At 34.7% G+C, this 15,531-nt stretch overlaps 1 protein-coding gene across 5 annotated transcripts in view; it reads left to right on the plus strand.

The window, feature by feature from the left end:
• The window catches only part of NEDD4 (NEDD4 E3 ubiquitin protein ligase), a 137,715-nt gene that overhangs the window by 91,288 nt on the left and 30,896 nt on the right, over positions 1 to 15,531 (plus strand). For all 5 annotated transcript variants that reach the window (XM_045449657.1, XM_045449658.1, XM_045449659.1 and 2 more), the window contains 4 exons: positions 3,655 to 3,705; positions 5,689 to 5,750; positions 8,104 to 8,206; positions 13,772 to 13,938. In XM_045449657.1, coding sequence (XP_045305613.1) covers positions 3,655 to 3,705; positions 5,689 to 5,750; positions 8,104 to 8,206; positions 13,772 to 13,938 — 383 coding nt within the window. The remainder of the gene's footprint in view (positions 1 to 3,654; positions 3,706 to 5,688; positions 5,751 to 8,103; positions 8,207 to 13,771; positions 13,939 to 15,531) is intronic.

Consider the following 15,531-nt stretch of genomic DNA (forward strand, 5'->3'; position numbering starts at 1 on the left):
TTCTATGTAGGAAATATTTTTCTCCCACAATTTTGAAGGCATTATTCTCTTGTCTTTCAGTTTTGTGTATGATCTGTTTTGTGTCTCTCTAGACTTTTAGAATTGCTTTATCTCTGGTGCTCTGAAATGTCACATTGATGTACCTTGCTGTGCATCTTTTCCTCATGCATTTTGCCTAATACTTAGTGGAGACTTTCACTCCAAACTTCATTTCCTTGAGTTCAAGGGAAGTTTCTTAAAATGCTTCTTTGATAATTTCTTTCCTTCTCTTTTTTCTCTCTGGAATGTTTGTTAATTAGATGTGGACTTAAGTTCATCCTGTAATTTCCTTATTTTGGGAATCCTGGAGTCTTTTAATCCTACTTTATGAGAAATTTCTTTAACTCCATTTTCCAACTCTGTATGAAATTTTTTATTTCAGTTATATTTTTAATTTCCAACAGCTCTTTTTTTGTTCTTTCAGTGCTTCTTTTATAACCTCCTATTGTTTGTCAGATATTTCATCTCTTATGTCTGAAATATTAATTATAGTTTTTCTGAAGTATTTCTTTTGCAGTATGACTTGATACTGATTCATCTGACTCCTTTATTTCTGTTTTTTGGGGGGAGGGAGGAGGTCTCTGTTTTTCAAGTTACAGATTTTACTCCAATAGTTAGTGGTCCTTAACTGTCCATAATGTATAAGATTCCAGTGTTTATTGATTACCTACAGGATGCACTGAGAAAAGTGCCAATATCATTTTTATGGTATTCTTGCTCCCCAAATGCATAATCTAAATTCAACCATGAAGAAACATTACACAAACCCAAACTGATGAACATTCTGTAACTAGCCATTCCTCTTCATAAGAGTCAAGATTATGAAAGACAAAGAGACTGAGGTACTTTACTGATTAAAAGACATTAAGGAGACATGACAACTAAATGCAGTATGTGATCCAGAATTAGATCCTGGACCAAAAGTAGTGGGACAGTTGGTGAAGTTTGAGTAAGATCTGTAGATTGGCTAATAGTCTTCCCAGTTTTCTTATAATTCAATAGCAAAACAAACAAAAACAAATCTGATTTTAAAAATGAACAGAAGATCTGAATAGACATTTTTCAAAAAAAAGACATACAAATGGCTGACAGACACATGAAAAGATGCCCAACATCACTAATAATGAGGGAAATGCAAATCAAAACCACAATCAGATATCACCACACACCTGTCGGAATGGTTATTATCACAAAGACAGGAAATAACAAGTGTTGATGAAGATGTGTAGGAAAAGAAACCCTTGTGCATTGTTGATGATGTAAATTGGGACAGCCAATATGGAAAACAGTGTGGAGGTTCCTCAAAAATTAAGAATAAAATTGCCATATGATCTAGGAATTTCACTGCTGGGTATTTTTCCAAAGAAAATGAAAGCACTGACTCAAAAAGATATCTGCACCTCCATTTCATTATAGCAGTATTTACAATAGCCAAGCCACAGAAACAACATAAGGGTCCATCGGTGGATGAATGGATAAAGAACATGTGATATATATATATATATATATATATATATATATATATATATACACACACACACACACACACATATATATGTATATACATACACAATGGAATATTATTCAGCATAAAAAAGAATGAAATTTTGCCATTTGCAACAACATAGATGGACCTTGAGGGTGTTAAGCTAAGTGAAATAAGTCATACAGAGAAAGACAAATACCATATACTCTCACGTATTTGTGGAATCTTAAAATAAATAAATTAATTAATTAATTAATTTACAGAGAACAAGTTGGTAGTTTCCAGTTTCCATAGGAAGGGAGTTGGGGTGGGTGAAGTAGGTAAAGGAAGTCAGAAGGTATAAACTTTCAGTTATAAAACAAATTAGTCATGGGTGTATAATGTATAGCATGGTAACTATAAATAATACTGTATTGCATATTACAAATCTTCTAAGAGAGCAAATCTTACAGGTTCCCATCACAAGAAAAAAAAACTATGTATGGTGATAAATGTTAGATTTATTGTAGTGATTGTTTTTCAATATATACACACATTGATTCATTATATTGTATACCTGAAACTAATATAATGTTGTATGTTTATTGTACCTTAATAAAAAAAAAAAGGTGTATAGATGGATGCGTGTAGGTAAATATCTGAAAGAAGTTTACTGAACAGTTAACCCTGGTTCACTCTGGAACTGGGATTGGAGGGTCAGGGTTTTTCACACGTTACTTTAAATACTTCAATAAATATTACAGGTGACAGATATTGTTAAGCATATAGGTTTTTATTTACAATTAAAAAACCTAAGAATAGAAGATTAAATACATAAAAGTGTTACTATTTCCTCTAAAAAAAATAGTATTCCTGGTTCTAATCATTGTGCTATAGTTATCTAAGATTAACATCTTAATGTTTGGGGAAGCTGGCTACTTTTCCTCCAGTTGTCCTATCCTCTCTGTCTCTCTCTGTCTCTCTCTCTCTCTCTCTCTCCCCCTCCCTCCCTCCTTCCCTCTCCTCTTTTTCTGGCACTCCAGTTGCACATATATGAGACTGCTTGAAGTTTTTCCATAAGTCCTCCTTATTTTTCATCTTATATAAATTCTACTGGCATATCTTAAAATTCATGGAGCTTTTCTCCAGTCATCTTCAATCACATGTTAAGTCCATCCCGTAATCTTTAATTCGGATATTATATTTTTCAGTTCTATATATGTTTTAAAATATACATTTGATTAAGTTTTATAGTTCCCATTTCACTACTGAGATTTTCCCCTCCAGTTATTCATTATGATCTTATTTTCCTTTTCAGTCCTTGAACATCTTTATAATAGCTGCTTTAATTTCTCTGTCTGCTGATTCCAAGATCTGGTTGGTCTTGGTGTCAGTTTTTATTGACTTTTTCTCTTGATACTGGATCACATTTTTCTGTTTCTTTGCATGTTTAGTAACTTGTGTACTGGTCAATGTATGTGGTACATAATTGAGATAGTAAATTTTATTATCTCTCCCTGAGAGTGTTGATTTTTGTTCTAGCAAGTTGTTAACTTAGCTGAGCCTTCCAGCCACTGCCTTTCATATGTGCAGTTCAGGGATCAGCTAAGAATTTGGGTAGAGTTCATGTATAGATTTAGAGGGACTTCTGTGGCATCTTTCTTTCAGAGATTGTCCCTCTCACTTTCTAGCTATGCCTTTAGCCTCAAACTAGGTTTTCAGCTTCCTCAAATGAGTAAGATGTCAGATGTCTGTTTGAGTTCTAACCATACCACCATATGAACCGTGAAGTACAACGAGGGGAAAAGCGATGTAAATATGAATCCTATCCAATACAGTTCCTTCTTTCAAAGATTGACTCCACTTCAATTTCTGCTTGCTTGTAGTAACTCTATAGTGCTTTCAAATAGCTGTTTTCATAATTTTTCAGAGTACATAATTATCTGTAAAATGATCAGTCTAGTATACTCTATTCTATAATATACCATAAGTTGTATCATATTACCTTTTATTTTACATTATATGGCATAGGATTAAACAACAAAAAAAAGACTTCTACATTTTTTTCATGAATGATGGCAATAGCTCATCAGAATTTCTAAAAATGTTGAGCATATTACTAATCTTATTTTTTATTCTTTTTCTTGTAGACAAGAGATGATTTCCTAGGTCAAGTGGATGTTCCTCTTTATCCATTACCGGTTGGTATAGATGATTTTCATTTTTATATTTATTCTTTTTTTCTAATAAATACTTACAGATACATGATATTACAATATAATAAATGTAAATATTTGATTTGTAAAATGTATACTTCTGTAATTTCTTGACCATATTATTTTCTGAAAACTCATCTCAATTTTCCCTTTTAAGGATTTTTTTAATGTTTATTTATTTTGAGAGGTGAGGAAGGGGCAGAGAGAGGGAGAGAGAGAGAGAGGGGGGAGAACCCCATGACAGGCAGAGAGAGGTGATGATGATCTGAGCCAAAGTCACGAGTCGTACATTTAACAGACTGAGCCACCGAGGAGCCCCTAAGTTTTCCATTTTAATTTTATTTTCAAGACTCCCTTACATGAACCCCAATAAGAAATAGACAGCTGCTGAGGTTGGTTGACATCAAGAAAGCATGTCTCAGGGAAATAAGTTTGGAAACATTCGGCTGAATGGAGAGAGCTTAGTCTCGCAGAAAGAAACTAAGATCATTTACGACAGTCTGGGCATGAAACTGAATGTGGACCAAGCATATAACAACAGAGGAAAACAGATTCAGAACACATTTCATAATATATTTTTTTTCAACGTTTTTTTATTTATTTTTGGGACAGAGAGAGACAGAGCATGAACGGGGGAGGGGCAGAGAGAGAGAGAGACACAGAATCGGAAACAGGCTCCAGGCTCTGAGCCATCAGCCCAGAGCCCGACGCGGGGCTCGAACTCACGGACCGCGAGATCGTGACCTGGCTGAAGTCGGACGCTTAACCGACTGCGCCACCCAGGCGCCCCCACATTTCATAATAAAAAATTATTAAGCCAGTTTTCTGACATTGGAGGTTGAGAAAAAAAATAAACAGAAAGTAAAGATCGTACAGGTTGAATTTGGGACATCAAGGTGGTGTCTCAAGTAGAATAGGTAGGAGGAAAAGCCATTTTGTTTTGAAAAATGGTAGATTTATTTTTGGCCATAATGAATTTCAACAGAAAACAGGGGAAGTAGAAGGCCTAAAGTGGGCAGGTGACAGAAATGCAAAAGTCAATTGTGTAGAGAAAGAGGCTGGAAGGAGTGAGAGTTCTCACATTCAGGTGACAGCAGAATCTCTGAGAACGATGGGCTGTCCAAGTAAGAGAGGTGAGAGCATTGAAAGCCAAACATTGACCCTTAGTCAGGGTGGGCCTATCAGAGAAGACAGACAAGGAGAAACAGGTGGGGGATAAAGGAAAATAATGTCATGAGAATTTAAGAGTTACAAGACTGAATGGGTAGTTAATGCAAAATATAACCAAAAAATGAACAAAAGAGGGGCGCCTGGGTGGCGCAGTCGGTTAAGCGTCCGACTTCAGCCAGGTCACGATCTCGCAGTCCGTGAGTTCGAGCCCCGCGTCAGGCTCTGGGTTGATGGCTCAGAGCCTGGAGCCTGTTTCCGATTCTGTGTCTCCCTCTCTCTCCGACCCTCCCCTGTTCATGCTCTGTCTCTCTCTGTCCCAAAAATAAATAAACATTGAAAAAAAATTAAAAAAAAAAAATGAACAAAAGCAAAGGGCTGTTGAACTTGATAAAGGCAAGTAAGGCTTCTTTACTATATCAGTCTTTTGAGATATTTATTGGTTCTCTACAGTCTTTAGAGATCACAAGCTTTTAATAATATATTTAATCCAGTCTTGCTCTCCAGGCTGTTTTCTTTTTTGTTCTCCTAGGATGGCCTCTACGTTGTAACCACTTCTTCCCTCTATGTGCACCTGCTCAGCTTATTTGGTATTAAGGCGTGATCCCACTGCAATTCCTAGGGTTCAGGAAAGTGAAAGCACTAGCAAGCTGCCAGATATAACCATTGAATGAGCTAAACCTATATTTTTCTCACTTCTAACTTCAGCCAAGGCTTAGGTCATAGTTCATGAATATTTCCTTAAAAGTACATGTTTTTGGTGTTATAGATGTATCTTGAAAACTTACTGTTTTATTCTAGACAGAAAATCCAAGAATGGAGAGACCATATACGTTTAAGGATTTTGTTCTTCACCCAAGAAGGTCAGTAAATATAAAATAATAACATAATGTTTTTTAAAATATTATTATACCTTGTAGTAGCCTCTTTGCAGATTCAAAGCTTAAACCTTTGTAAATAAGCTACTTCTAAATATTATTTTTAAAAGCTTTACTTTTTATTGCTGATTAAAAAGTAATATATGCACAGTACAAAAAATTCTGAAAATACAGAGAAGTGATCATATCCCTTTAGGAAAGACTTGTCCCCCTAATATTTATCAGACTAGAAAGTGGAAATTTGTCATTACTGTTTTATTATTTATTTTATATCTTAAAACATATATAATTTTGTCATACTATCCTTTTCAAAAGCACAAGCATTAATTAAGCATTAATTAACTTGATATGCACAAAAACAATTTCAGAAAAACCTAACCACGTTTTGCATACTTTAATAAAAACAGGTTTTTAAGAAAACTCAGATATTTAGAGAAAATAATTTGAGCAAAGACTAGAATTTAAAACCTGAATAGCATGTTCATAATTCCATTTTTGTAAACTGAGTTACTTGAGTTTTGTTAAAATTTTTGTTTAAGCTGTAAATAAAACTCCTTTACAAAAAAAAAAAACTCCTTTTAATATTCTGTGCCACCTAGTTAAGTAAAATCTAGTGAGGATGTATTGATTTACTGTCAAAAAGGTCAAAGTCAAAATAAAGAAGTACATCTGCAAAAACAACAGTATTTGTCTTGTTTTTTAAACTAGAAAATACATTAGAAAAATATACTATGGGAACTGAGTAAAATTTTTCATTAAAAAATTTACTCTTTGTAATATAAATTATTAAAGCAAAATAAAAGGGACAGTACTCTCTGTTAATATTTATATTCTATAAGAGAAGTCACATATTTCACTTCTGTAGAAGTCTTGGAATATAAATCTCTTTTCTTTTTAAACTGATTGTGGCATCTGCATACCAATAATAAATAAATGTTTCTTCTCTTAATTGCCCTAGTAGACTGCTTTTTACTTTTTCAAATGCTTTCTAGTGTCTTTCTCTTTAAAAAAAAAAAAATATATATATATATATATTTGTATCTTCTGTCTGTATGGACTATCACTGCAAGTGCAGAAAGAACTTGAAATCAAATAGGAAATGTACTACATTCTTACACTTTTTGAGCCCCATTAAGTCCAAACCCACAGGCTTAATGTCTAGTTTGAAAGACATGAAAATGTCACTATAGAGAAACTCTTGTATAAAACATTATTTGAGCAAGTTTCTGTATCCATCCATTATAGCAGCAAGTCAATGTTCACATCCCCCTAAAAAATGGAGACACAAGCCACATTAGTGGCCTTGGAAATAAACATCAGGGATTCTGTTAACCACTCAAGAAAGCTAGTTTCCAAACTCATGAGAACTGTACAAAAGATTAAGGGGGCATTAAGTGGGGTGGGGAAGGGAGTACCTTTCAATAAAAGATAGAATAAAAGATAAGATTTTCTTGTTAAGAAAGACAAAGAGTAATTGGTTACATAACTGATGTCTATAAAAATCACCAAAATATCTTTGCAGAAAACTAGGACAAGGAAGAACTGTTTAAGTATATAGGATGTTGAAATTGGGACAAATAGATTTAAAACTTTTAAAATATTAATACAATGGACAGCAACCTTTAGCTTGGACAACTCATTATGCAAAGACGTTATTCATATACATTATAAAATAAAATAGATAAATTAATGTGTGACAGACTCAAACAGCTGTCAAAGAAAGACAGTAGGTTTCAGACAGTTATCAGGCCTTGCTCTCCACTTTTCTATCATCCTGTACAGTATGACTAGATAAGTATCCCCAAAGTATATCTCTGAGGCTGCCTTTCCCTGTCCGCCAAATTCTCTGGCTTCACAGAGTATACAAAATCTAAAGTTCTCTTGTTTCACGTGGACCTCATCATCTGGATCATCCCTTCCTCCTCTGTGTATCCTGTAAGCCAGCCAAACCCAACAACTACCCTTTCCTTCGGTGTACCCCAGGTTTCCCATCGTTTCCTCATTTTTTATTCTTTTCTCCACTCTTATGCCTTTCCATTCACTGCCACGGATCAAAATCCTCCTCAATCTGTTAGCACCAATTCAGATGCAACTCCTTCACGTTCTCCCTGATCTTTTACTCAAACTTCCTTAGCATCTTATTTATTTCATAACAATTATTTATTTATGTCTATTACTTTTTCTCCACCACCCACTCCTTTTCCTAGCTGTCTTTTGTAGTAGACTTTGTCTTTGGGTCTCCTCTAGTAGCTAGCAGGTATTCGTTAAACTTTAGTTAAATGAGTGCTTTTCTTCTTAAGTGTTAAAGTTTTGCGAATAATTATTTTCTTTTCTACAGTCACAAATCAAGAGTTAAAGGTTATCTGAGATTAAAAATGACTTATTTACCTAAAACCAGTGGCTCAGAAGAAGATAATACAGAACAGACTGAAGAATTAGAGGTGAGATTTTATAAATACTTGGTTCAATGAAAAGAAAATATCTCATTTCTTATTTTACTATACCTTGAAGAAAAAAATAACTTTATTCAATGAAGTTAATGTGTGCCATAAAAATTATATACCTGGGTATTTGTTTATTTTACCTAATCATTCATTAAACATTTCTTTCCTCTGAGGACATATCTGTAGAATGAATGGCCATTTCTGAGGGCATTCTTAAAGGTTAGTGAATAGGGAATATGATGCTTATAAATGAAAGTATTTATTGTAATTAAGTTACCAACTCTTTCTGTTTTTTCAGGGTTTTCTAAAACCATGTCATATTCTCCTCCATTAAAGTAAGAATATAGTTTACTATTTGTAAGCTAAATATGTAGAAATTTTAAGGAGACTACTGAGTAGGAACTCTTTTATGAAATATAATTCTTGTTACTTTTCCTCTCATAGTTGCAGTGAGGATGGGAGGACTCATAGGAAAGGAGGGGAATGGAGGGGGAGAAAATTCAAGTGATCTAATAAAAGGCCATATTTATTTGAGGCAAATATAATTTAATAATTTTCATGGATGACAGGATATGAAGAAGTCCAAGTCAACTATTTGGGTGGAGCTACATGCATCAAGGGTGAGTGAGGAAGAGGCAAAGAGTATGTATTTGGAATAGAATTGGATAGGGAGTTAGTGACTGGAATCCTAGTCCCGAGCTCTGGTACTAGTGAGCCGGGTGACTGTGTGTCATTCAATATCTCTGAACCACAGTGTCTTCATTTGTACAATGACTGTTGTACCAGATGACCTCTAGGGTTTCCTCCGGCAGAAAAACTCATGATTTGAAAAGGGAACAAAAGAACCCTGTCTTGAATTTCCCACTGAAGCAACAACATTTACTGAAAGCACATAGTATATTGGCACCAATATGCTTTGGAGAGTTTGTTTGTTTGTTTGTTTGTTTGTTTGTTTGTTTGTTTGTTTTAGAGAGCAAAAATACAAGCAGGGGAAGGGGAAAGAGAGAGGGAGAGAGAGGGAGAATCTTAAGTAGGCTGCACACTCAGCATGGAGCCTGATGTGGGGCTCAATCTTACAATTATGAGATCATGACCCTGAGATCATGACCCAAGCTGAAATCAAGAGTCAGATGCTTAACCGACTGAGCCACCCAAGCACCGTTAATTTGGAGAGTTTTCTTGCATGTGCCTTCCTCAACAGTCATGCCTCTTTGGCTGAGGGTCTGGTTAGGTCTCCAGAAGAACCGTGAAGGTAAAGGACCTCCCAAGCACTGGACTCTACCTCAGATACCCACATACCTTGGGTCAGAAAGCTTGAGAACAAGCCATGCTTTTGCAAGAGAGCTTTCTGGGAATTTTTTATATGCACTAATAAGATTTTACTTTGTGGGGGAAAGCTGTAATAATAGAAGGAAAAAAATTATTTAAATCACAGAATATAGTTAACCCTTAGTCGGGCAATCAAAAAACTTGGTATCCTCTCTTAAGCCTGTATTTGTTTATTTGATTACCTTTTCTTTTTTAGTTTTTCTCTAGCTTATTATATAAAAATCACTTTTTTAAAATTCTAGGTATTTATTGGGTCGAAGTTTCTCTACCTGACGTTTTGGTGCGCAGGGTATCTGCATAATGAATACTGCTTGAAATGAAGGATGCCTGCTATAAAGAAAGAAAATTCTTAATTTAGTAACCTAAAAAAACTTAACAACATTTCATTATTTAGTAACCTGCTCCAAGTTTTGCCCACACACACGTATCATAGGTACCTTATTCACAGTTTAGTGTCTGTGGGTAGAGTTCCTTCACTTCATTTTGTGGCCTCAGGTCTCAATGTTTGAGTTCCCTCAGAATGCACCTTATAATTTCAGTAGATGTAAGCATGTAGGAGTTTATTTATGAAAGGCCTTAGGAATTCAAACACATGAGTCTATGCTTATTTATCTTCTGTGTAGCTAATGACCAGAGAAGTCTTGTCTTTGACATCTAGCTTGTGAATATATAAATTCTACCATTTAAAGAAAAACAATGGCATTTTCAAAAGAGTGGCTCACTCAGGCAATTTGTATTTCTTAGTATGTCAAAGTCTGGCTGTAATAGATTATTGTTTAACATTCGATTTTTGTACCCTTTGCAACTTTAGACTTAGTTGTATGTATTTTACAAGATTAACATATAATGTGTGTTGTAGCTCTAAATGCTTTCTTTCTGACCTTCTTTGACTCCATTAAATAGTTGGCAATCACATACTAGCTTATCAGTAATTAAATAACATTGATACTTAGAAAATATTTCATGAGGAGTATTAGCTGATATATGTTTAATAGGGAGGCATTCTATACAAAAAAAATGAAAACTCAGTCTTTCTAAACAGTATTCAAATGTACAACTGCACTTTCTCAAACTTGAAACAAGTTTTTAAAAACTGGGCCTTCAATTAAATTAGCTTTTCCTGGGGCGCCTGGGTGGCTCAGTCGGTTAAGCGGCCGACTTTGGCTCAGGTCATGATCTCGCGGTCCGTGAGTTCGAGCCCCACATCAGGCTCCGTGCTGACAGCTCAGAGCCTGGAGCCCGTTTCGGATTCTGTGTCTCCCTCTCTCTGACCCTCCCCCGTTCATGCTCTGTCTCTCTCTGTCTCAAAAATAAATAAAACGTTAAAAAAAAATTTAAATTAGCTTTTCCCCTTCTCATTTACTTAGCATAAATTCACTAAGTAGACCTTTAAAAGAGACATCTTTAAGAAGATTTTAAAGAAATAATCTTGGGGTGCCTGGGTGGCTTGGTGGGTTAAGCAACTGACTCTTGGTTTCCGCTTAGGTCATGATCATGTAGTCTGTGGGATTAAGCCCTGTATTGGGCTCCTGCGCTGACAGCATGGAATATGCTTAGGATTCTCTCTCTCCCTTTCTCTGCCCCTCCCCTGCTCGTTCTCTTTCTCCCTCTCTCTCTGTCTCTCAAAATAAGTAAACATTAAAAAAAAATAACCCTCTGGTACCATTTTTTGAGCTCTAAACATGTTTACAATCCTTTACAGCAGCAGTGAGGACCCTTTTATTAATAAATTTCATTGATCTACAGAAAAATAATCAATGACCATGTTTTTAAAAACAAACGTTTTCAAGAGAGCAAAATATAAAAATTCAACTCACATACTTTTAAAATCAAGACCAGAGAACTAAAATTTGATTTAATATATACAAGACTAATTTTTAGGAATGTAAATCCTGTATTATGATCATTTAAAGGAATGGAAAGGAGAGAGAAAAGGAAGGTAAACATAGATGGAAAGAAAAAGAGGATAAAGAGAAAGAAGAGAATGGAGCAATAAAAATAAACAAAATTAAAGAAGAGGAAAAAAAGAATAGAAGAGGTAAAAAGGAAAAAATAAGAGAAGAGTAAGAAAGAAAAGGAGTGAATTTTACTTCCCATCCAGATCTCTTTTTTTCCAGACAAATTCTTTGTCTTCCTCTCTCCGTACCCACCACCCCACCCTTGTTCACTTTCTGTCCTGCTTCAGTCTAGAACCCTCCCACCAGACCAGCCAGAGACATCAGCCTTGCTGAAGAAACCCCTGTTCTTTTCTCCCTGATGCCAGAAAAGATTCCTTTCCTTCCCAGCTCTTCTCCCTGATCCTTTCTTGTCAGATTTTGCCTTCCGACATAAAAGAATTCTCTTCCACCTTCTAAGCCATCCGCTGGCCAGCAACTAGCAGTCCTTCAGGGCTAGATCCCCACCCAGTGCTTCGAAAGAAAGACAGTATATGTTAAGGAAATTATTTTTTTGCCTGTTACTCTGATACCAAATATGTTTCTCAGTTTCCCATTTTTCTTTCCATTTTGATTTGGTAGTTTTTGTCATGTACAAATTGGGGGTTTTGTAATCAAATCTGTCAACCTTCTTTTTCATACTTAAAAGCTTCCCCACTCTTAGATTATATTTTTTAAATCCCCTAGCTTTGTTGTAATACATGTTGTTTTTGCTTTCTAACATTTCAACATTGCTCAGTCTATAACATCCTGGTAGAAGGTAGCAACCCAGATAATTTTTTTCTTTTTTCACAAGTTTGAAATGTCTTTATCATATCCTAAATTCCTATAAATTTGAGTCTCTTTCTGGGCTTTCTAATCCATTCTATTGAGCTGTCTGTCCATGTGTGTACCAATTATTGTGGTTTGTAATATATTTTATTCAGTAGGGTTTATATTCTCTCCTTTTTTTAAAAGCTGTAGAGAGTTTGTAAGGTTTTGTTTTGTTTTTTTAGTTTATTTATTTATTTTGAGAGAGAGCACATGTATGCACGTGAGTGGGGTAAGGACAGAGAGAGAGAGAGAATCCTAAGCAGGCTCTATGCTGACGTGGGGCTCACTCTCACAAACCATGAGATCACCAAGAGTCAGAAGCTTAACCAACTGAGCCACCCAGGCTCCCCCTTCTTTTTTCTTTAGAACAGTGGTGGTTATTCTTGCTTGTTTGTGTTTCTATTTGAACTTGAGAATTGCCTTGTCCCATTATTTTTAAAAATCTGTAAAGTAGTTTTAGCGGAATCTTGGCAACTTTATATATTAACTTGGGGAGAATTGATACCTTAGTGAGACTGAGTCTTCCTAACCAAGATCATATTATGTCTTTTCATTCATTCAGTTCTTTCTTTATGTCTCTTTAGGAGAATTTTTAAGTTTTCTTTATTCATTTATTTCTGCCTTCCTAGTGTTATTGGTATCTAGTAGGACCTTTCACTACTGCCTTTTCTGTTAGGAGTTTTCTTATGTAAAAACATGCCATTAACTCTTACTACCTTTCAAGTAATTCCTTACCCTAACCACCCTAGCTTAGGCTTCATGTATATTTGCCCCTCACTATATCAGAGGAAATTTCCAGTGTCTTCTTGTCTTTTAAACGAAACAAAGAAAACAAACAGAACTTTTATTTCTTTGGCTATTTTATGACCTGACCAAAATGCCTTTCCATGGTCCATAGGAGAAAGAGAAAAATCAGACCAGAGAATCATAATGGCTTTTCAGTTGCCAGAAAGTTGACTGTAGCAATTATTTCTGCATCACTTGCCTTTCCCTGCTATGCCTATACATATTTGAGCTTTGTTTAATGATTTTTTTTTTCAGGTCTCCAGTAGTTGCTGATTTCCATTATAAACAAGGTGCTTTCTCTGGAGGAAAGACAAAATTTGTGTCCTTCATTCATTTGCTTATAATTTAGAGAATAGCCTAAGATTACACTAGTTTAAATTATGTTTCTCAGTGCTTTCCATCATTATCTGTTTATTTAGAAGTTCTGTTCTTCTCTCCTCTTAGGTATGTTTTAAAACTTTTTTGGAAAATGTTAAAAGTTTCAAGCGGAACTTAAATGTTATTATTTTGCTGGAAAAAAAGTCTTCATTATCATAAAATATTCATATTATGGTCTTAGAGGTAGACACTGTGCAAATTTTGTCCTTGCATAATTTCTGGAACTGGATATGCTAAATCTCTTTTTTAAATTTCCTCCAGCATAATTTATAAGGTGAAAAAGATCAAGAACAAACTTAATTGTTACCACTCTGGTTTTCAGCCTGGCTGGGTTGTTTTGGACCAACCGGATGCTGCTTGCCATTTGCAGCAACAACAAGAACCTTCTCCTCTACCTCCAGGATGGGAAGAGAGGCAGGATATTCTTGGAAGGACCTACTATGTAAACCATGAATCTAGAAGAACACAGTGGAAAAGACCAACCCCTCAGTATGTGCTGGTGACTTTCACATTTGTAATCTGAATACATTTTGACCACAGATTTTTATTTTGCAGTCATATCTCAAATGGATTAATAATAGTGTAGGAATCCATAAACTATAAAAATATGAGGATTTTTGTGGTTCAGGACTTTTAAAATGCCATCCTGTTTTTTTATTAAATGATTTTGTAATATTCAAAATTATTTGAGTCACAAATGCCACTCTTCTAATTGCTTCTTTATTTTAAATTACTTTGTAGCCACAAAGGATACGTTTTTCTCTTTAGACTGGTTTAGAAAAATCTTGGAAATTTTTGTAGCTTGTTACTAAAGTATAATAAACTGTTAATTTCTACAGTACACTATTTTTAAATATAAATTAGTTATAAAATATAGAGGACTGAATAACAAGGGTCTTTTGTTAAACACTCATTTGCCAGTCTGGTCAGTGTATACATAATTTCCCATGCACACAGATCAAGGATAGAATGACCTTTGAGGTATTCTAATTGATGTCTCCTCCGTGATATTTTTCTTTTATTACCATCAGACCATATGTTATACATATACATTTACAAATGGCCCATTACTCACATTTATTATCAAATACCCTTCCACATCTCCTCCCTTACAGTCTTATGAGGCTTTCTTTAGTCTTCTACTTTTTGACAGAGACTTAAAATTTTTATTTGTCCATTAACCTTCTAATTTTCGGCTTTGGTATTTTGGGTCTGATACAGTCCAAGCACTTTCATAGATAGTTTCTGTTCTCATATCCTTCTAAAGCAAATCAGTGGTCATAGTTCTTCATGGTACAGAAGCATCTATCTCTGTAGAGATCTGTACAGATTGCAAATATGAAGGCACTATAGAACTCTACAAAATTGTCCTACTGCATACCTCAGCAGGCCTGACTTGAGCAGGATACATTTCTTTCACTACCATTGATGTCATTTTCAGTTAGCCTAAATCACATATTTAGGGGGAAAAAATCTGAAGCATTCCCTTAAGGTCATCTGTCAAAATTGAATTTTCTTCAGCAATAGTACAATAAGAACTGATCTTTTGACTATCCTGGGATTATATGGCACTAAATAAATTAATAATAATTTTGTTATTAAATATTTGTATAAAATTCTTGATCTGATGGTCTGGTTGTACTAAATTCAAATAGCTAGAATAATAAAAGTAATTAATGGGGTAATGGTGTTCAGTCTGATTTATATAACTTTCCTACACTCAGACATGCCTTTTCTATGATAATTTTTCAGACCATGCCTATTTCTGTAAATTATCAAAACCAGATACTATTTAATCTGTAATCTATTAAGTTTTTAATTATAGTGTTTCTTACATGATCTTTTATTTTGCCCTCTGCATTCTTGTATGGGTAACTCAACTCTTGGCTTAATACTGATTCTGGAAAATATTACCAACTGATTCATGAAGATGTATAAGTAATTCTTAAAGCCTCTTTTTTATAATCTCTCTAGAGCTATTTTCGATTTTACTCATATAAATAACATGGCAAAATAATAATGTAATGAAATTATTTATGAAGCTCTCAGATATATTTATTCAACAAATATTTTTGAATGCCC

This window comes from Leopardus geoffroyi, chromosome B3, assembly GCF_018350155.1.
Source record: "Leopardus geoffroyi isolate Oge1 chromosome B3, O.geoffroyi_Oge1_pat1.0, whole genome shotgun sequence".
In the NCBI taxonomy this organism is placed as follows: Eukaryota; Metazoa; Chordata; class Mammalia; order Carnivora; family Felidae; genus Leopardus; species Leopardus geoffroyi.